We start from the raw sequence: 22,848 nt of genomic DNA, 5'->3' as shown, positions 1-22,848 counted from the left end.
CTTCGCTTTGCAATCCCCAGGAGACTTTTGTTCGCACCTTGACTGCCCTCTTCACGCTTTACGACTGTGGCTGTACAGACCGACAACACCAACAGATCAGATAACCGCCTCTTCTCTCCCTCCCTCCCCTCCTCCCCAACTCTTTGCATCCCTCAACACACACATATTACCATTAATCATCTTAAGAGGATAGGACCTCTTTAAAAAAAACATCACAGCCTCTTGGACAGCAAGCTGGAATTAAAGCTTATGTAACTGGGTTATAATAATGAGAGTGGCCAGGCAAAAGATTTAGGGTTTTTATACAGACTTTAAAAGCTTTGCAACAGAGCTGCTTGATAACTAGAGACAAGCAGAGAGGCTGTCTCAAGTCACCCACACATTCATACACCTTTCATTGAGAGAATAACCTCATATTTTAATAAAAACCCTATTCCAAAAAAGTCAGGACACTGTATTGTGAATAAAAACAGAATGCAACAATGTGGAAGTTTCAAATTTCAATATTTTATTCAGAATACAACATGTTTAAACTGAGAAAATTTATCATTTTAAGGGAAAAATAAGTTGATTTTAAATTTCATGGCATTAACACATCTCAAAAAAGTTGGGACAAGGCCATGTTTACCATTGTGTGGCATCCCCTCTTCTTTTTATAACAGCCTTCAAATGTCTGGGGACTGAGGAGACAAGTTGCTCAAGTTTAGGAATAGGAAGCATTCTTGTCTAATACAGGCTTCTAGTTGCTCAATTGTCTTAGGTCTTCTTCGTTGCATCTTCCTCTTTATGATGCGCCAAATGTTTTCTATGGGTGAAAGATCTGGACTGCTGGCTGGCCATTTCAGTACCCGGATCCTTCTTCTACGCAGCCATGATGTTGTATGAAGTTGATCTTTTTCGGCCTCTTATTGCTACCTGTCCCAACTTTTTTGAATGTGTAGCTCTCATGAAATCCAAAATGAGCCAATATTTGGCATGATATTTCAAAATGTCTCACTTTCAACATTTGATATGTTATCTATATTCTATTGTGAATAAAATATAAGTTTATGAGATTTGTAAATTATTGCATTCCTTTTTTATTCACAATTTGTACAGTGTGCCAACTTTTTTGGAATCAGGTTTATAAAAAGTCACAGATTTAGATCAATTATTGGAGAGATTGTAACAGGTTGCTTTTAATACACTCATGTAATCCTCAAACCAAATCCATCTATGAGATGTCTATTACCACATGTGGGTAATGTGATGTGATAGTACTAAATGACCAATGCAAGGTCATAGTCATTGTTTTTTCCCCACAGTTACCATTAAATATCAAATGATAGCAGTGGAGCAGGATTATGTCCCCTGTAGCGCTGCAGCTGTTCACTGTTTCCTGTTTTTGTAACATTATTTTAATGACTATCACTGCCATCTTCAAGCATCTCACTTTCAATTTGATAAACATTTTGTGTGTATTATATATATATATATATATATATATATATATATATATATGGGGCAATTCCAGCGTTATGGACGTGACATTTGGAGTCAAAACTTGAAATATAAACGCTCAAAGAATGCATTTAATAGTAACATATTGAACCGTCTATTTATATATTCATAATCCCTTACTAAAGGAGTCCAGACATTAGAAAAATGTCAGTCTATTCAACTGTTTTATATTTTAGATGAGGGAAATATACAGCGTTACGGACGTGACAAAAAAAGTCACTAAGATTTGGGTGACAACATATTTTTTAAGAATTCTGTGAATTACATTGAGCAAACCAAAAGTAATACTGCCCACTGAATGAAGAAGGGTTGGCTCTCCACAGAGCATAAAATAATAATTTTATTTAATTTTTCATGTTCGCATTAATGAGGAAAAAACAATGTTACGGATGTGACAGTTTTCCGTTACGGATGTGACCGGTCTGAAAGCGGCACAAAAGACTTGGTTTAAAACTGCTTTAAAACTTTCACAGAGACCTCAAGCAAGCATTTAAACCACCAAATACTGAAATCTGGGATACCAGTATGGTAAGACTCCACAATTTATCAAGTTTTTACTAAACTTTATACAAATGTAACGTTATACTCTGTAGTGCAAAAGGTTATGGATTAGACCTATTTCTCATGTTGACCAGCATGTGCGTTGTTCAAGAATCAATTTAGAGACCATGATTTTCCTTCTTACAGAACTGCTTGCTAAAATACATTGACAAATATTTATGTTTATCATAAAGCAGTTTAAAATCGCATGTTTTCCCCACAGTCAGGTGAACCGATTGACACTATTGCCAATCGCAATCATGTCAGTTTTATGTTTTGTGTCTAAATGACCACACGGTTTTTCGTCTAGTTTTCAGAGTTTAAAGCGGAGTCTTGAGTCAAAATGATCAAACTTTATTTCAAGTCAAAATTATTGCAATCTTATTATTTTCATTTTGTCAGCTTGATCGCGCGGATTGTGATCAATATAGGCTAGGCTATTCATTTTTAACCAACCGGTAACGCGACATCCCAATTCTCGAGGGAAGTGTCCTATGAGACACAATGCTCTTCTATAAGTTGTACTGTATCATATAGGCCTACCTTTTGATGTTCATATTTCGTTCTCTGGCAAGAGGAAGAGAAGATCGGTTCATGTGCACCTGATCCGCCGCTTACAGGCGCTGCAGTAGCTAATCTGTCACGCGCCGTAGGCTATTAAAGAGCGACATCTATTGTTTAAATTTTGTTATAAAATCGACTGAATTTGAAAGTTAAACCTTTTTCATATTAAAACTAACAAAGCACAAAGAGTATTGCGATTATTGGATATGTTCTGATATGGTAAGCCTGAAACAGATGATAGCAATATAAAGAAGCAAACTCATAGGATTTAATATGAAGCGTCCGTAACGGTCACGTCCGTAACGCTTATTATGGTTGTTCAGAGCAACGTAGTGAAATGAATTGTTGATCCTAATAAGCATAAACATAATTTAGCTTTGCATATAAAGTTTCAAGTTATTTGCATTTATAATTGTTATATGACATAAACTTAATCTTTAAAACGTTACGGACGTGACAGAGTTCTGAAGCGTCCTGACCTCTTTATTCTAGCTCTTATAAATTCATCAGGCAGTGCTGTTATGACTAAATGAGTGTATTTATTTCTCAGGCATGCCTCCATCTTTCTACACAATGCTTACTGCTAAAATAAAGTTTAAAAAATGGGGTCTTTGATCCCTTTTTTGAAAGCATGAAATATGGTTGGTTGAAAATTTAATTTAAGCATTGTTGCTTACCACATATATTGTGGATAAACAAGGCAATTTTCTTAAAATTTCTGTTAGAGCACATTAATACAGTATATTACAGACCTAAATGGACAATTTAAAAAGGGTTTTGTTCTTTTGGTTAAAACTTTTTTTTTTCATGGTAAAGATGACCTTTGCGTGGAATTGCCCATATATATATATATATATAAACATTATTTTGAGTTTACAGCTTTTAAGTACTTTTGACATAAGTGACATAAAGTGACATAATAGCATGGTTCTACTTAATACTAATAAAAATACTAAAACAACAACAACAACAAAAAACAACTAATACATATCTAAAGATCTAAACCAACATTAAATAAATACATACATACATACATACAACCCTAACCCTACATAGACATAGGGTGAATTCAGGCTGATTGGGACACTTTTGCCATTGAGATGACTGGGAAAAAGTGTCCCAATGTACCTGAATTCGGCCCTATACATACATACACACGTAGGCCTAAAATGAATAACAAAATGAATAACAAAATGGTGCTTTAATAAATCACATATTTTTCTGATTTTACTAAAAGAATGGAGCTGTATTTCAAGCAGGGGACCGATTAATGATCACAGTGTGCGCAAGTGTTGCGCAGTGCTGACGCACATGAACACGTTTGATTTGCTGTTTATTGTCATGTTAAACATTTTCAGTTGCTAGACGACAATAATGCACATTACATCCGTGCGGCGAAGAGAGACGCGAAACGACGCTGTGCAATATTATTGCGCTAACTCTGCAGCTTTTACACACAATATCGACGTAGGATTTGTTGCTTTTCTTAACGGCGACATCAGGAAACAGCTGCATCTTGGGAACTTCTTCTTAACACCCCCTATCCATTTCAGTGCTCGTTTATGCTGTTTTATATTAGGATTTACACACATCTTTGAAATGAGAAAAATTGGATTTTCTGCTGCATCATAAAACGCGGACATTACAGGTCGTAGCTCCATATATCATACTGTATGTGAAAGTATTATGGTCCTGTTGTTTGTAAAAGGTGATGATAAAATAAACACAGGCCATTACATAGGCTATAATGTCTGTAGTAGCTGGAGAACTTGTCACTGAAGAAGAAGTGGAGGATCTGGTAAGTACATAAACTGTTCATGATGCCTAATTCGTAGATCTCCTGGACTGTAACACTAGCAAAAAGTACCATGTGTTTTGGAGATGTACTATGGTAATAATATAGAAAGTTATCTAAATACAGGTACTATGTCATATGAATATTTCATGGTAGTGTATCAATAGTACTTTATATTTATATGAATGTTTCATATAAATATATTCATTAATGTGTATTTTTATTAATGTTTGTTTTGAAGGCAGAGGACAGTCTCTGTAGCAGCTATGTGTCTGACACTGAAAAGGTGAGATTGACCGTCTATAAAGCCGAAGTTGTGATAGTCTTTTCTTCACTATTGTAATGTATGTCTGAGTGAAACGGCTTCTAAACAAGAAAGAATGTAGGACGGGACAATTTTGTCCATCAGAAATTGATTGGATCGTTGTGGTTTGCTATTGGTCGATCTCATGTGAGTGACAGGTTGTCCCGCCCTCACGCCGGTAAACACGTCATCAGGGAAGAAATGTCACTGTAAGAGAGAGGGGAAGATATTTTAAAGATTATGAGGGCACATGAATTTAAAAAAATAATGATAAATCATTTATAATATATACAGCAATATTACATAAAAAAATGAGAATTGGCCATTTTGAGTTCATGATGACTTTAAAGGGATAGTTCACCCAAAAATGAAAATTTGATATTTATCTGCTTACCCCCAGCGCATCCAAGATGTAGGTGACTTTGTTTCTTCAGTAGAACACAAATGATGATTTTTAACTCCAACCGTTGCCGTCTGACAGACGTATAATGTGGGTCAATGGGAACTTCTTTTATAAGAGTAAACGGCAGTGACGTCTCGCGCACATACTTCAATGTGTGCTAGACATCACTGCCGCTGTCAGAGCGCGATCAGACCTCACCAACCGAGTGCTGAACGCAGTTGGACATAGTGGTGTATTAGAGGTAAAAAATGATATAAATACTGTTTGGTTTCTTGCACAAACCGATCGTTTTGTGTCTTAGGACATCAATGTATCGTCACGAGCCGCAGGGTTTATTTTGGATTTGTCTAAGTAGGGCTGGGCGATATATGGAATGCTTTTGTCACGCGCATTTCGTCAGTAAAGCCGGTTCCCTGATTACCGCTAAATCGCCATCACCTGCTTTCAAATGAAGCGGCATTTAATAGACAGAGCCGTAGTTCACTGATAAGCCACGCAATATCGAGTTCAATATCGACGGCGATTCATATCGATAGTGAACGCGATATTGCGTGGCTTATCAGTGAACTACGGCTCTGTCTATTAAATGCTGCTCCATTTGAAAGCAGGTGATGGCGATTTAGCGGCAATCAGGGAACCGGCTTTACTGACGAAATGCGCGTGACAAAAGCATTCCATATATCGCCCAGCCCTATGTCTAAGCAAGTTTTATTTACTCTTATAAAAGAAGTTCCCGTCCACTCGCATTATTTGACTGACAGACGGCAACGGTTGGCATTAAAAATCACCATTTGTGTTCTACTGAAGAAACAAAGTCACCTACATCTTGGATGCGCTGGGGGTAAGCAGATAAACATCACATTTTCATTTTTGGGTGAACTATCCCTTTAAGATTCTAGGCCAATCAAGTTCCTTAGTTCCAACAGTTGTTGCTCTTTCATTCTTGGATCTTTGAATCTTTGTGCCAATATGTTATTTCATTTAATTGTTTGACTGTTGGATTTTTTTTCAGAAGTCAAGAAAAAAGAAAGCTTTAGGCAGACCACCTCCTTCTCCTAGTAAGCTAAAGACTTCTATTTAGTTTGCATGCTTGCCAAACAAATGAAAAAAAAAAAAAAAAAAACTATATACACTGCAAATATGCCTTTTAAAATAATAAAATTTTATTTAAATAGAGTCACCATACCTGAACAGTGCAAACTTGCATCTGAAGAAAACTCCAGTATCATCATGGAGGACAGTGAAGGGGACACAGCTCCAAAACTGTAAAACCCCTCCGGCTGGTACACCCAGGGATGTCTGGCTGCACTTACAGAATGATGGACATGGTCTGTTCCTCTTTTTTTTTTTTTTTTTTTTTTTTTTATTAATAACATGGCTAAACTTTACTCTGCATTTTTACCATTTTTTATTATGTATCTTCTACCAAAAAAGATTTTGCAGATATGTTTACATTCTAAGACCCAACCAAGATTAAAATGCATTTCTGCTTCTCATATAAATGTAACTTGTATTAAAGATGTTTAAACATTATATGGAAAACTAGAGAAAATAATTACCACAGAAATCACATTCAGAGCAAACCTTTGTGCTCCATCAAAATGTATAGCTATACATTTGAAAGACATGCAAATGTCATTTAAAGGGTTAGTTTCTGTCATTAATTACTCACCCTCATGTCGTTCTAAACCCGTAAGACCTTTGTTCAGCTTCAGAACACAAATAGACCGCTCACATTTCCAGGTTTCTCAGAAGCAGAAGTCGTCATAGTTGGGTAAGATTCTATAGCGGTGAATGAATACATTAAATAGATTTTTTGTGTTTCCATTTGCTCAAATAGTAAAAGAAAATAGTGTTTTCATAACTTTTAAGCGATTGATAATGGCAGTCAGAAGAGAGAAAGATGTAATTTTTTTCCGTCACTTCCACTGTATTAGAAACACCCTCACAGCAGCGTTAACTAGTTTTTTGTAATTTGATGCAAAAATAATATAATACTAAGTATAAATGTACCTAAATTTAAAAAAAAAAAAAAATATATATATATATATATATATATATATATATATATATAAAAAACTTTGCAGGATTTATGATATTGATGGTCGTTCGTGACCGATATTGATGAATGCATCATCACAGTCTGTGAAAAGGGTCTATTAAGATCATTTTTGATGAAATCCGAGAGTTTGTTTATCTCCCATAGAAAGCAATAAAATTACCACATTCAAGGTCCAGAAAAGTAGTAAAGGCATCATTAAAATAGTCAACGTGACTACAGTGGTTTAACCTTAATATTATGAAGCGACGAGAATACTTTTTTGTGCACAAAAACAAAACAAAAATAACAACTTTATTCAACAATTTCTTCTCTAACCAGTCAGTCTCAGTAAAAATAAATTTTTCTGATTATTATTTCATATGTTAGGCTTTACAGGGTTAAATTTTGTTTATTTCAGGGGCGTTGTCAAAGTCTCCAAAAGGAGCAGATTACAGTGTCACACAGACAGGCATCTCCATGACCAGCACACCTGAATATTTGAAGGAGGCCTTAGGAATGAAAAAGCCAAAATATTCCCGCTCTGCATCTAACGGTGAGATAAAATTAAATATATCAACCTGAATTGTCCATATAACAAGGCGTTATTTTTTTAATTTTTGTTGTTTTTACAATTCTATCAGGTTATGTTGCAGGGACCCCAGTCTACAAAGAAAAGGAAGAAATGTATGATGAAATAATGGATCTAAAAAAGGTGAAGCTCACCTCTCGTACACTCACTTAAGTGTTTTCGAGGATGTGTTTTTAGAATTTTGATTACATCAGATGGCATGTTTTCAACGAATTGGGCTTTATATAAATTCTCAATACTATCAGTACTATATGTATACCAGGGATTAGTGGTTAGGATTAGTGTGTTCCAAATCATAGTTTGTTAAAAATAGTACGCCAAATGTTCCTGGATAGTGTATTATTTCTACTGGATTTTTAATAAATACCGGTGCAAGGTTTTTGGGTTAATAGTACCCACAGTTCCTTGTACAGTGCAAGTGGAGGAAATGGTTTTTGAGATTTATTTCAGTATTAAGTAATTTTGTTTGATTTCCTATCACCAGCCTAGAATGTAGCTTTCTTTGAACTAGAAGTATGCACACAGAAATTGCATGTACCCACATATTTCCTCTCCTTTTTCTCAGGCCATCCAATCCCAAAAGGCTGAATCTGACAAGATGAAAGCCAAGCTGCGCCGTCTTGAAGAAGACAACACTAAGAAAGACAGGCAAATTGAACAGCTGCTGGATCCAGCAAAGGTGATAAGCAGGTTGTCAGCAAATCCAGCAGCAGAGATGAGCCTGAATAGTTAATATGAGTTATTACAAGTAGCTTAGTGTGTGGCCTGTTTCACACCACATGCATAAGCAGCGTAACTGCAACTGCAGGCTTCCATTATTCGTACACTGTTATATATTTTCTATTTCTATATCTATTATATATAGTATTTGATTTTCATGAAATCTAAAAAAAACAAAACATTATTTACAAGGTGGATTACTGTCAGACATACAGTACACTACCATTCAAAAGTTTGGGGTCAGATTTTTTAAAATACTTTTATGAAATTGTTTTATTTTTCAGAAATGAATACTTTATTCAGCAAAAATACATTGCATTGATTGAAATTTCTGTTCATCAAAGAATCCAGATATTTTCAGCTATGATAATAATAAATGTTTCTTGAGCAGCAAATCAGCATATTAGACTGATTTCTGAAGGATCATGTGACACACTGAAAACTGAAAAGCTCAATTTTTTTTAAATTAATATTTTTAAATTAATGTAGAAAACAGTTATTTAAACTGTAATAATATTTTACAATATTACTGCTTTATTGTATTTATAAATAAATGCAGCCTTGGTGAGCATAAGAGACTTCTTTCAAAAACATTAAAAAAATTACTGTAAAAATTACTTACTGACCTCTAAAATAAAAGTGTTTTCTCAGAGCTTATTTATTCATAATAATGTTTAAATAATTATTTTTTTGCATTGATCACATAGGACCCAGATTATGCAAGGGGTTTAGTGGACAGAAAGACAGATCCTAGATCGGTGAGTATGCCATTATAAAAACAATCATGTTTCTTCAGATCATTGATTCTTAATTTGATGAATGATATAATATAAACACACAGACTTTTTAAACACACCAGATCATTAATGGACTGAAACAGAGGATTCTACGATTGGAGCAGCAGTGCAAAGAAAAAGAGAATGCCTTGAGGTCTGATGCCAACTTCATTTATATTATACATTCATACAGTTAATCAGGTTCTGAGGAATCAATACAGTATGAATGAACTTAAAGGTGCCCTAGAATTAAAAATTTAATTTACCTTGGCATAGTTAAATAACAAGAGTTCAGTACATGGAAATGAACTACAGTGAGTCTCAAACACCGTAGTTTCCTCCTTATATAAATTTCATTTGTTTAAAAGACCTCCGACGAACAGGCGAATCTAAACATAACACAGACTGTTACGTAACAGTCGGGATCATTAATATGTATGGCCCCAGTATTTGCATATGCCAGCCCATGTTCAAGCATTAGACAAGGGCAGGATGTCTGGATCTGTGCAGAGCTGAATCAACAGACTAGGTAAGCAAGCAAGGACAACAGCGAAAAATGGCAGATGGAGCAATAATAACTGACATGATCCATGATATCATGATATTTTTAGTGATATTTGTAAATGTTTCATTAACATGTTGCTAATGTACTGTTAAATGTGGTTAAAGTTACCATCGTTTCTTACTGTATTCACGGAAACAAGAGCCGTTGCTATTTTCATTAATAACACTTGCAGTCTGTATAATTTATAAACACAACTTCATTCTTTATAAATCTCTCCAACAGTGTGTAATGTTAGCTTTAGCCACGGAGCACTATCAAACTCATTCAGAATCAAATGTAAACATCCAAATAAATACCATACTTACGCGATTAGACATGCTGCATGACGGACAATTTGTAAAGATCCATTTTGAGGGTTATATTAGCTGTGTGAACTTTGTTTATGCTGTTAAAGGCAGTCGCGAGCTCCGTGGGCGGGGAGTGTGAGCATTTAAAGGGGCCGCAGCCTAAATCGGTGCATATTTAATGATGCCCCAAAATAGACAGTTAAAAAAATTAATAAAAAAAAATTCTATGGGGTATTTTGAGCTGAAACTTCACAGACACATTCAGGGGACAACTTAGACTTACATTACATCTTTTAAAAAGACGTTCTATGGCACCTTTAACAGAACTTTAACATGAGAGTAAGTGGAAGTAGAGACTCCAAAAATCTCAGTCGACATTACAAAAAATAATCAACCTGAAAATAAAGTTTCAAGGAAATTTTTAAGATTTTTACATTTTTCTATCAAAAATGTCAAAGCTTTTTTTTTAAGCACTATTTCTAGTTCACTTATGAAATAAATACATTTGTGAACTCCTTTGTTCGGACTTTCAGATATTCTTGCTAAAATTGAGGTTTGGATAATTAACATGCTGGAGAACATCTTACACAAACTTGTGGAGTTAATGCAGCTTGAGTGCTGCTGTCTTTAAAGTAAAAGGGGACATACTAATAAGACTTATAAGGGTATGTTTACACAACAACAATGTACTAAAAATGGAAAAGACTTTGCATTTTTGAAAAGTTTTACATACAAAATCCTCATTCACACTGTTTTCACAAGTTTGCATTTTTGTAGTTTACAGAGATAACGGTTTTCAAAAACTTGCACTTTGACACTCGTTTTCAAAAAATTCACGTTTTTAGACCCCTAAAACACAGTTGTCATGTAAATGAATGTCCAAAACGCATAAAAAGTTTTCTGTGTTACACAACAATGTTGTGTAAACACCCCCTTGACGTTAATAATAATAAGACGATAAGGCAGGCAGTACACATAAAGATGTTCTGAAACTCTTGAATTCTGTATTGAAATTTTCACTTAATATTTAAAATTTTGTGTTGATATAAACTAGAAACTCTAGTGTATTGGACCCCAATGTAAGTTGTACCTAAACTGATAAGTTGTATATTTGCCATTACAGTCAGCTTCAGAGTGACCTCAAAACTACCAACATGCAGGAAATGAAGATCACTGTAGAAACCTACTTTGAGGAGGTAGATTATATTATTTTATATAGAACTAAATGTATTTAACTATATATTAACTTAGTTCTGTTTTTTTTTTTTTTTTTTTTTTAAGTAACACATTCTTTCTTTTTCATGCTTAGGTTCAAAGATTGCGAGCACTGTTAGAGTCAGCTGAGAGAAGGTACAAACATTGTTAATTTTACTCATAGTTTGATGGTTCCTCTTGATTCCATGTTATTTGAATCAGTCTTTCTCTCACTCTTTTTTTCTCTCTTCAGTAATAAGGTGGAGAGCAAAGACATCAGGCGGCAGAACAAGACCCTTAGTGCCACGGTTCTGAAACTCACAAAGACCGTTCAACAACTGGAGGACGAGAACCAAGAACTCAAAAAAGAATTGACACAAGAAGAGATGAGCATGATGGACAGCCCTTTGTTTCGCGCCAAGGGTATTTACATTTACAAAGGCATATCTTAGGTTCACAGTAGAACTGGAAACACTATTTTACCAAACATTGTTTTCTATGAACAACCATACTGAAAAGACTGGCTTAAACCAGCTTAAGATGGTTTTAGCTTGGACAATTTGGTGTTCAACTGGTATAGCTGACTGGTCACCTAGCATGACAAGCAGAATTGTGAAGGAAAAAAAGGTCTAAACTAAATATTTAGTATTTAAAATTATTCCTGCAGCCAGGGCTGAATTCAGTCATATGATGTATCATATTTTTATATTTACAGGTTATATGGATTGGAGTAAACAGAGACTTGTGCGACGAATCCTAGAACTTGAAAAGGTGTGTGTGTGTGTGTGTGTGTGTGTATGAAACATTACTTGTAGATGGTAATGATCATGTTCATCATATGAATGTAATTTATGTGTCTCATTTTTTCAGAGAGTCGAGCAGATGAAGAATCTTCATATTACTAAAGCATCAGACTCACAGAAGAGCTCAGAGGAGAAAGGCACAGAGTCGGAATCAGCCAATCAGAGTGATTCTGTCAACACAGAGATGGAGCGGTCAGTGGTTACAGAGAATGATGCGCATTTGAGGGGAGCAGTAAAGAAACTTACAGAAGAGAAAAAGGAACTACAGAGAAAACTAACCCAGAGAGAGTGAGTGTACTCACAGCACACACTACCAAAAAGTAAAAAAAAAGTGTTTAACAAAAAAAGACATTACTCCAGTCTTCGGTGTCACATGATCCTTCAGAAATTGTTCTAATATGCTGATTTGGTGATCAAGTAATATTTTATATTATTATCAGTGTTAAAAATTGAAAATATGTCCCATTTATTATATTTCTGAAATTTTTTTGAGAGTAAATCTGATTGAAAATATTTGTCTTGTCTTATCAGTGAAGAGATAAAGCAGTTGTCTGCTGAGAAGGATGAAGGTCTGAAAGAGGTAGAAAATGTGCTGAAGGAACAAATTAGAGAGCATGAGAGACTGATGCAAACACACAGGTTTGTAATGAAATTATAATGAAGGAATCAGGAATTAAAACTATATTGTGATGAAGTTTTGCTTGTTTTGGAAGACGCTGAGTTCTCACAAGATTGAATCACATATTTGATGTTACTGTTCTGTGAGACAAGCTTATTAAACGCTGATTTTTATTTCCAATGCTCTAAATAGTTCTTTCTATATTGAAATCAGTTGTGTTCCTTTAGAGATGCTGGTTATTGTTTAATTTATATCGAAAACGAAACATTCTTTTACTTCTGTGACATTTTTCTGAGTAAAAAACCTCAGTTACGTGTGCAGAAAGAAAAGCAATTTCAAAGGTATAAGAAGTTAATACATTTCAATGAAAGATTTTGAAAAATAATTTTTTTTTTTTTTGTACAATGTAAAGTCAGTTTAGATTTCATGTTTTATTTACAGGCAGGAGATGGGTGCGCTGACCGTAGAAATCAACTGTTTAAAAGAGAAACTAGCGGAGGAGAGACAACTCAGATTAGTACAAGATCCAAGTCAGGTAATACTTTCAAAATACGAACAGTTCACTTTAAGACCGTGAAGATGGCAACTCATAAATATGAAACTGTCATATATTTTCTCATCCCACAGGTTCAGGATGGTTCTTTATCATTAACACTCACAGAACCATTGCCGTCATCAGCGGTTGTGTCAATAGAGAAGAACAAAGCAGCTAAGACCATTCAGACACACTGGCTCTCACACCGAACACGGGTTGGTACAACACACCGACATGTACTGTACTCCCACAGTGAGTGTAGATTATTAATGTCCTCCTTTATTCTTCTGCTCCTGTGCTTAGGATCTAGTTCTCTTGCAATCCTGTCTCAGAGGGCATCTAATCAGGCAGAGGCAGTTAGATGGACAGAGGCAAGCAACCGTCCCTGTTGCAATGGTAAGTATTTTTAACATTTTGATCGGATGTTTTACTATACACAGTTTGTTTACAGATATATATAGTTCAGTCATGAAACTCTAGAGGGCACAGACTGATAGATCCTTTACATGCAATCTACAAGCAATCACATCATTACTGCATGGCACAAGCTGATTGGCCTCTGCTGATCCTGCAGCCAATGGGACTGTTTGTTTGTTTAAATAGTCTGGTTTAGTGTTGTATGCTAGTCCTGCAGCACACTATCAGAGTTCCTCTGAAACCTTCCACCTCCCCAGCTCCACCTGCCTAAATCTGCAACAGGATTTATGTATGTCTATTCATGCAGCAGCAGCATGTTTGTGTATCTGTTAGCAAGAGCAAATCCATATTTGCTCTGCAGCAGCAGCAGCAGCAATAATCAACAGCAGCGTAGCAGACCAAATACATAAGCATTTCCATAATCAGAAACATGCTCTTTACATTAACTAACATGCAGAACTATTCCGAGATTTGTCAGTTTTCATGATTGAAATGTATACATTCCAAAATTTGGTGTCAGTAATTTTTTTTTTAAAATAAATTAATATTTTTATTCAGTAAGGATACATTAACGTTCAAAAGTTTGGGATCGGTAAGATATTTAATGTCTTTAAAAGAAGTTTTGTCTGCTCACCAAGGCTGCATTTATTTAATTAAAAATACAGTAAAATCAGTAATATTGTGAAATATTATTACAATTTAAAATAACTGTTTTCTATTTGAAAATATTTGAAAATGTAATTTATTCCTGTGATCAAAGCTGAATTTTCAGCATCGTTAATCCAGTCTTCAGTGTCACATGATCCTTCAGAAATTATTCTAATATGCTGATTTGCTGCTCAAGAAACATTTAATGTGTACAATTGTACAAAATACTTGTGTACAATATTTTTTTCAGGACTCTTTGATTAATAGAAAGTTCAAAGAACAGCATTTATTTGAAATATAATCTTTTGTTACATTTTAAATGTCTTTACTGTCACTTTTGATCGATTTAATGCATCCTTGCTGAAAAAATATTAATTTATTTAAATTCTTCTCAAAAAAATAAAAATAAAATTCTTACTGACCCCAAACGTTTGAATGGTAGTGTATAATGCTACAGAAGCTTTGTATTTCAGATAAATGCTGTTCTTTTGAACTTTCTATTCATCAAGGAATCCTGAAAAAAAAAGTATACAACTGTTTTCAACGTTGATAATAATAATAAATGTTTCTTGAGCAGCAAATCATCATATTAAAATGATTTCTGAAGGATCATGTGACACTGAAGACTAGAGTAATGATGCTGAAAATTCAGCATTTCCAACACAGAAATAAATTACATTTTATATTATATTCCAAAAGAAAACAGTTATTTTAAATTGTAATAATATTTCACAATATTACTGTTTTTACTGTATTTTTAATTAAATAAATTTAGCCTTGGTGAGCAGACAAATCTTCTTTTAAAATATAAAAAACCTTACCGATCCCAAACTTTTGAACGGTAGTGTATATATATTCAATTGATGAAAAGTAACCGTTAAGACATTTATAATGTTAAAAAATCCTTCTGTTTTGAACTTTCTATAAATCTGCCACGGTTTCCAGAAAAATATTAAGCAGCACAACTGTTTTTAAATGAGATAATGGTAATAAATGTTTCATGAGCACCAAATCAGCATATTAGAATGATTTCTGAAGGATCATGTGACAGGAGTAATGATGCTCAAAATTCAGCTTTGCTATCACAGAAATAAATAAAATATATATTAAAATAAAAAGAAAACATGTTTTAAATCTTAATTATAATTCACAATATTACTGTTTTTACTGTATTTTTCATTTAATAAATTCAGCCTTGGTGAGCATGAGACTTTTTTTTTTTCAAAAACATTAAAATAATCTTAACTACCCCAAACTTTTGCACTGTAGTGTGTGTATTTTTACATGTGATGGTACATGGAATTATTATGGTACATGTCCAAAAACCATGGCAAACCTTGGTATTTCTTGATACTTTATGGGCATAACGCTCCTGGTCAAGACATGTTTGACATATTTTCTGTCAAAATATTCCTTTTAAACTCCTTGACCTTATATTTCAGAGCCAATCAGGTATGAACACTCAGGCTGTACAGGAAGAGGAAGTGACTCTACTGCAGGCTGTCTTTAGGGCTCATCTCAAAAGGATGGACAGGTGATTTAGATACATAGTGTATACACTAAATTACTACATCACTACAGTGAAATACTACATATTCTACACAGTTTTTGCATATTTCCTTATGTATGCACATGTGCGTATTTATATTATATCAATTTCATTAAAAAAATAAACCTTGCACAGATGATTGTTCTGGTTAGAGAATGCAAGTCACAACCGTTGGTTTGAATGAATATGGTTGCATGCATGGCTAGGTGGTCTCCTGACAGACATGTTGACTTGACTTTGCAGAGCATCTACAGTGACGCAGTCTAAATCTTTCATTCATCAGAAAAAGCAGTATCTCTCCACCCCTCCTCTGCTGCCCACAGGGTCCCCACATGCCATGTTTACGAACAAAACGCAAACCTCAGGTGATCATTCATCTTTAATAATGTGCTTTGTTCTCACTGAAGAAATTGATTCTTGTTTGTTAATCTAGGATCAATAAGACTATGTTGGTTTTCAGGGTTAGAACCGTTTGATGAAACAGAAATATACTTTGTAAACAATAATACAAACCTGACCATCCTTATACTCCCTTTAAAACCACTGTAATTTGTATCTAATGTTTTTCATTATATTTTTCTAGGTGTAACTCATAACAATAGCGAGGAGACTGCAGAGAGAGTAAATCCTGCTTATAATGATGAGCTGCGTGACAAGAGATCAATACCAGGTTACAATATAACTCATTCCTATTACTCTACCAAGGAAATATGGGTTATTACATTTTTTTTTTTTTAAAGAAAGTAATACTTTTATTCAGCAAGGATGCATTAAATTGATCAAATCTTACAGTAAAAGCATTTATAATGTTACAAAAGATTTCTATTTCACATAAATGCTGTTCTTTTGAACTTAATAATAAGAGATAATAAGATATGTTTCTTGAGCACCAGATTATCGTATTAGAATGATTTCTGAAGGATCATGTGACACTAAAGACTGGAGCCATTCAGCTTTGCCATCACAGGAATAAATTACATTTTAAAACATTTTAGTGGTAATTTACTAATTCACTAGGCTCTCTGAACTGTGCCCGAGCGCGTTTGACCCCCAAAGCCTGGTTCGTTTGACAAGTGTGATCGCTCCGTTGCGTGTCCGTGCCTGGTTCGTTTAGCCGTCCCTGGACCAGAGCGCGGTTTGCGTACAGTGTGAGCACTAACAGCTACTACTTTGTGTGCTCTACTGTCATCTTTACGACGGTAAACCTCTATAGAGTTGAGCTCAAAAGTTTACACACCCCTGCAAAAATGTTAATCATTTTAACAAAATAAGAAGGATCATGATTGCATGTTATTTTTTAATTAGTACTGTCCTGAATAAACTATTTCACATAACAGTTGTTTACATAAAATCCACAAGAGAAAAAAATTGCATAATTTATAAAAATGACCCCGTTCAAAAGTTAACATACCCTTGATTCTTAATACTGTGTGTGGTTACCTTGATGATCCACAACTTTCTTCATGAGTCTATTGTTTGTTCTGAGCAGTTAAACTGAGCTCTGTTCTTCAGAAAAATCCTTCAGGTCCCGGAAATTCTTAAGATTTCCAGCATCAACTGCATATCTGAACCCTTTCCAGCAGTGACTGTAGGATTTTGAGATTCATCTTTTCACACTGAGGACAACTGAGGGACTCAAACTCAACTATTAAAAAAGGTTCAAACATTCACTGATGCTCCAGAAGGAAAAAAGACGCATTAAGAGTCAGGGGATGTAAACTTTTTTAATTGGATGAACAGAATAAATTGTACTTTTTTTGTCTTCTTGGAAACATGCAAGTATCTTTTGTAGCTTCCAAAGGGCAGAACTAAATGAAAAAAAATTTTCTTCAAACAAAATAAAAAAAAACTTGCACATCAACAAAAAGTTTTCACCCCTGACTCTCAATGCGTCGTGTTTTCTTCTGGAGCATCAGTGAATGTTTGCAGCTTTTGTAATAGTTGGATTTAAGTCTCTCAGTTGTCTTAAGTGTGAAAAGATGAATCTCAAAATCATACAGTCACTGATGGAAAGGGTTCAAATATGCAGAAGATGATTGAAATCTGAAGAATTTTCAGGACCTGAAGGATTTTTCTGAAGAACAGAGCTCATTTAAATTAATGATTCGATACAATGCACTTATTGTGTACATACATGTTTTTACATTGTACTTATATTTTAAAAACACCTGCATGTAATTACATCTGTAATTACATTTATAATTACACTGTTGACCCATAACTTACACCTTACCCCTACCCATAAACCTACCCATACAACCAAAGCTTTCCCTAACCTTACCTGTATCCACCTCAATAACAGCAAAAGTGTTTTGCAATTCAATATGAACCCAATAAGTACATTGTACTTATTTTTTGATGTAAGTACATAGTAGTTAAGGCCACTTAATATAATGTGGGACCATAAATTCTGCTATTTTTTTTCTCTTGTGGACTTTATGTAAACAACTGTTATGTGAAATAGTTTATTAAGGACAGTACTAAATAAAAAATAATATGCAATTTTCATGATCCTTCATATTTTGTTAAAATGATTAACATTTTGCAGATTCTGCAAGGGGTATGTAAACTTTTGAGCTCAGCTGTACTTTGATAGTACTTTTCAATTCATGTACTTAATTTAAGTGTATTAGCTCGGGCTCGGTTCAAGGCAACCGTGCCTAGTGTGAGTACACCCTTACTTACCCCAAACCTTTGAATGTTGTGTATATCTGAGAACACCAGTATATCCTTGAAAAAACTCTAATGAACTACCTTCATGCATACAGTATAATCATGCATCTATTTAATGTAATGACATATATGACTTTGTTTTGCTGGTATTAAGGACACCTGAAGATCCATCAACAGCAACCAGCCACTGAAACTCCAAAGACCGTTGATTCAGATGACTCTGATGACATCATTGTGTCTCCTTCAAGGCCACTGAGAAAAAGAGAGAAATTCTTTAGTCCGTTCAATGCTAATGATTTGATTTAGCTCTTTGTTGTTGTTCTTTTCTATTTGGACCTCAAAGGGTTTCAGAAATAATGCTTTTTCTCTCTTAACTTGGAACACACGTTATTACCTGAGCAACTTAAAAGGGAACTGAAACAAACTGACATTTATTTGGGCAATAATGACTGAACATAGATCATGGATGATAGATCGTTATGGTTTTGTGATTTCACACTTTATTTTTCTGCTACGGTCACATTCTTTTCACTTCTAGGAACTGAACTTTCAGAAGTTGTGTCTTCACACTCCAAAGTGCCTTGCGTAGGAAGATCATCTTTAAATGAGGATCAGGGATTTAATATTCTTCATTTACTTCTCATTGTAGATGAATATACACATTACACTAAGCAGAATATCTTATAAAGTATATTTAAGCCATTGTGTGCATTTTAAAGTACACATCTGATTGATACAAAAGTACTGTGAATCTACACAAAACATTGCTGGATAAGAGAACTTCAAGTTCAGATTGGGGAAAAATGACAGTAAATGCTGTTAATGCAGTTAAATGTTGTCCGTGTGTTTCGTGTTGTTATAGATGAATCTGTACTGAACCAATTATAGCACTGAAAAAATGTGTTGCTGTTTTCTTGTTTCAATGTCTTATTAAAATTGATTTTGCTCTAAGAGCACAGTATTTTTGTGCCAATTTGTTTTAATTTGTGTTACATTTTTCTTTATTAAAGATTTTTTTCTCTGGATTTGTGTCCTTTTTGCCAAGAGTGTGAAAATATCATTTCCTCATTTAGTCTAACTTCCTAAGTTCCTATATAGAAATTTATTAATTAAAACAATTAGCATAAATACAGTACAATTAGGTGATGTTTGCAGGTTTTGTATGCATTGGATGCACAACCATCAGTAGCCTATATCATATGTTATATCAGTGGTTTCAACTTTATTGACTCCAAGGCTCCCCCAACAATATTTGAATGTCTGATATACCTAGATTCTTTAAATTCAATGAATTCAAGGACTCCTCAAGATTTAAGAGCTGAATGTTCCTCAAGGATTCCAATTTTTTAAATTAGTTTTTTCTTTAATGTATTCAAAGATTCTACCAGATAAAATATTTTAGAGCTTGGCATAAAATAATAATACTAATAATTCCTTACATTTATATAGCACTTTTCTGGGCACTCAAAGCGCTTTATACGGAAGAGGATTAGGGCCAAGCAATAATAAAAAAATAAAACCATCTCGAGATTAAAGTTGTTAAATTTTGAAAAAAAGTTGAGAATAAAGTCATTAAATTACGCGAAAAAGGTCGTTAAATTACGAGAACAAATTTGTTAAATTATAAGAAAAATTTCGTTAAATTTCGAGAAAAAAGTCGAGATAAAATGTTGAGAATAAACTTGTTAAATTATGAGAAAAAAGCTCATTAAATTTCGAGAAAAAAGTCGAGATAAAATGTTGAGAATAAATTCATTAAATTATTAAACTTTATTTTTTAATTTTTTACTCATTAAACTTTATTCTCAACATTTTATCTCAACTTTTTTCTCGAAATTTAACGAGTTTTTTCTCAATTTAAAGAATTTGTTCTCATAATTTAACGATTTTTTTCTCGTAATGTAATGACTTAATTCTCAACATTTTATCTTGACTTTTTTCTTGAAATTTAATGAGTTTATTCTCAACATTTTATTACGACTTTTTTCTCGAATTTTAATGAGTTTTTTCCCGAAATGTAACAACTTTAATCTCGAGATGTTTTTTTTTTATTATTATTGCTTGGCCCTAATGCTCTTCCATAGCTTTACATGTGAGTACAGTGGTTCAATATTAATATTATAAAGCGACAAGAATATTTTTGGTGTGCCAAAAAAACAAAATAATGACTTATTTAGTGATGGCCGATATCAAAACACTGCTTCATGAAGCATCGGAGCACAGATGAATCAGTGTGTCGAATCTGCTGTTCAGAGCACCAAATTCACGTGATTTCAGATTTCTGAATCATGATTCAATACACTGATTCATTTACGCTCCGAATCTTCCTGAAGCAGTGTTTTGAAATCGGCAATCACTAAATAATTCGTTTTTTTTTTTTGGCGCACCAAAAATATTCTCGTTGCTTTATAATATTAATATTGAACCACTTTAGTGAACCTAAATAAATATGTTTTTAGTACCTTTATGAATCTTGATAGAGGAAATGTCATTGCTCCCTATGGAGGCCTCACGGAGCCATCAGATTTCAACTTAAATATCTTAATTTGTGTTCTGAAGATTAACAAAGGTTTTACGGGTGTAGAACGGCATGAGGGTGAGTAATAAATGACAGAATTTTTTAAATTTTTTTTTAATGACAGAACTTTAACGTCTCATCTGAAGGACGGTGCTTTTTGACAGTGTAGTGTCCCCATCACTATAATGGGGCGTTAGGACCCACACAGACCACAGGGTGAGCAGCAACCTAGTTTTCCCAAGAGGTCTCCCATCCAGGTACTAACCAGGCTCAGCTCTGCTTAGCTTCAGTGGGCAACCAGTCTTGGGCTACAGGGTGATATGGCTGCTGGCCTTTCCTCTATAGGAAAATAGCATTTTCTTACTAGGTGTAAATAGCGATAGATTCTATTTGCACCATGTAAAAGTATCAGTTCTTTGCAATAAGAGTAAATAGTAATTAGATGCTATCTGTACTTTGTATTGGCAGGTTCCATTTGCACCTCAGTATTTTTGCACATTAACAGGATGCAATAATATCATAGATCATACTATTATATTTATTAACATTATTAAATGGATGCTGCCTTATTGGGAGAATAAAACGCCTCCCTACACCTTCCCCTACCCAATAAACACTTTTAATGTTATTAAACAATTTCCACTTTTAGAACATTATTTTCATTTTTTTTACAAAAATAAATGCAAGCTCTGCAAAAGGTGGATTCGAACCTGTGTTGATTGTTTTAAAAGCCAGAATTGCAATATCTCCTCATTACTGCTGCACCACTGAACAAATAGAATTTTCTACGCATCTGTTTTAAAATTTGAGTGGCCGAACCAGACATTGGTGGGCGGAGCTAGTGTAAATAGCGTTTGCCAACAAGGGATGCTATTTGCACTTAGTGTAAATAGACACTCCATATTTTTACAGTGTATTGTTACGAGTGAGCTAGATCTCGAACCTCCAGGAATCCTATTTTCTAAAAACAACAACAACAAACGCGAAACAGAGGAGAGTCTGCTGGCAAAAAAAAAAAAAAAAAAGAGTTGAGTTATTCAAAATGTTGTAAAAAAGTTTTGTTTTGTTTTTAACCGCTAGAGGGCCCAAAGTTACATAGGAGGGCACATGAATAAAAAGTACTTCAATATTAGCCCTCATAAAAAATAAGAATTGTGAGAAATGTTTACTTTAAACAGTTTTTTATGATTATTTTTTGATGTGTTTAAAAATCAAAATCACATCAATCAGGGTATTAAACTGCATTCAGAGGCAAAGTAGCCTAAGGTTAAAAGTTACCAGGGTTGCAAAAAAAAAAAAAAACATAGAAATAAAACATATAATATAATATTTTTGTTTGACCTCAACATTTTGTTGACCATTTGTTGAAAAAAAAAAAAAAATAATAATAATACATGGTGCTATTTGGAAGTTGTAGGTACAAGCCAATAAATAGATTAAAAAAAGACCAATCACAATTCAGTATGCAAATAATAGCTAGAAAGACGACCAATTGAATCAGTTCATTATGCAAATTTAGAATCGCGTCATCATTGTCGGGGGAATTTTCAGACGTTACCACTGGTCTGTGGACGTTACATTTTTTGTTACGTTGGCTAATTTTATAACGTAAATATTTAACGCATTTGTATAACGTTCATAATACACTTATGTAGCATAAATTAAGCACACCCTTCAGGTAAGAAAATTAAATTACTAAAAAGTAGTAAAATTTCAGAAAATTGTAGATAAGAACAATAAAAAGAAGACTTAATAAGGTATTATTGCTAAGTGAAGTGATTAGCGTCGTTTGGCCACCAGAGGTCTGT

At 34.1% G+C, this 22,848-nt stretch overlaps 1 protein-coding gene across 4 annotated transcripts; it reads left to right on the top strand.

Annotated features, from left to right (window-relative positions):
* Positions 1 to 3,938: 3,938 nt before the first annotated feature.
* On the top strand, positions 3,939 to 19,395 carry iqce (IQ motif containing E). Of its 4 annotated transcripts, none has more exons than XR_010896670.1 (22): positions 3,939 to 4,402; positions 4,641 to 4,685; positions 6,119 to 6,164; positions 6,282 to 6,434; positions 7,566 to 7,700; positions 7,789 to 7,859; positions 8,302 to 8,415; positions 9,164 to 9,214; positions 9,316 to 9,386; positions 11,208 to 11,280; positions 11,394 to 11,434; positions 11,532 to 11,701; positions 11,994 to 12,049; positions 12,149 to 12,369; positions 12,613 to 12,720; positions 13,142 to 13,235; positions 13,328 to 13,450; positions 13,539 to 13,631; positions 15,743 to 15,834; positions 16,133 to 16,214; positions 16,433 to 16,519; positions 18,677 to 18,727. XR_010896670.1 is itself a non-coding variant. In XM_067403969.1 (22 exons), exons 1-22 carry the CDS (start codon positions 4,352 to 4,354, stop codon positions 18,826 to 18,828), a joined length of 2,166 nt encoding a protein of 721 aa, XP_067260070.1. In that variant the 5' UTR covers positions 3,939 to 4,351; the 3' UTR covers positions 18,829 to 19,395. The 4 variants fall into 4 exon arrangements, 3 of the variants coding, with proteins under 3 accessions (XP_067260070.1, XP_067260069.1, XP_067260071.1); XM_067403969.1 differs by having other exon boundaries at positions 6,122 to 6,164; positions 16,093 to 16,214; positions 18,677 to 19,395; XM_067403968.1 differs by having other exon boundaries at positions 16,093 to 16,214; positions 18,677 to 19,395.
* The last annotated feature ends 3,453 nt before the right edge of the window (positions 19,396 to 22,848 follow it).

Source organism: Chanodichthys erythropterus, chromosome 12 (assembly GCF_024489055.1).
Source record: "Chanodichthys erythropterus isolate Z2021 chromosome 12, ASM2448905v1, whole genome shotgun sequence".
NCBI lineage: Eukaryota > Metazoa > Chordata > Actinopteri > Cypriniformes > Xenocyprididae > Chanodichthys > Chanodichthys erythropterus.
Note: the sequence above shows the minus strand (reverse complement) of the source record. Positions and strands in the feature narration are given on the sequence as shown.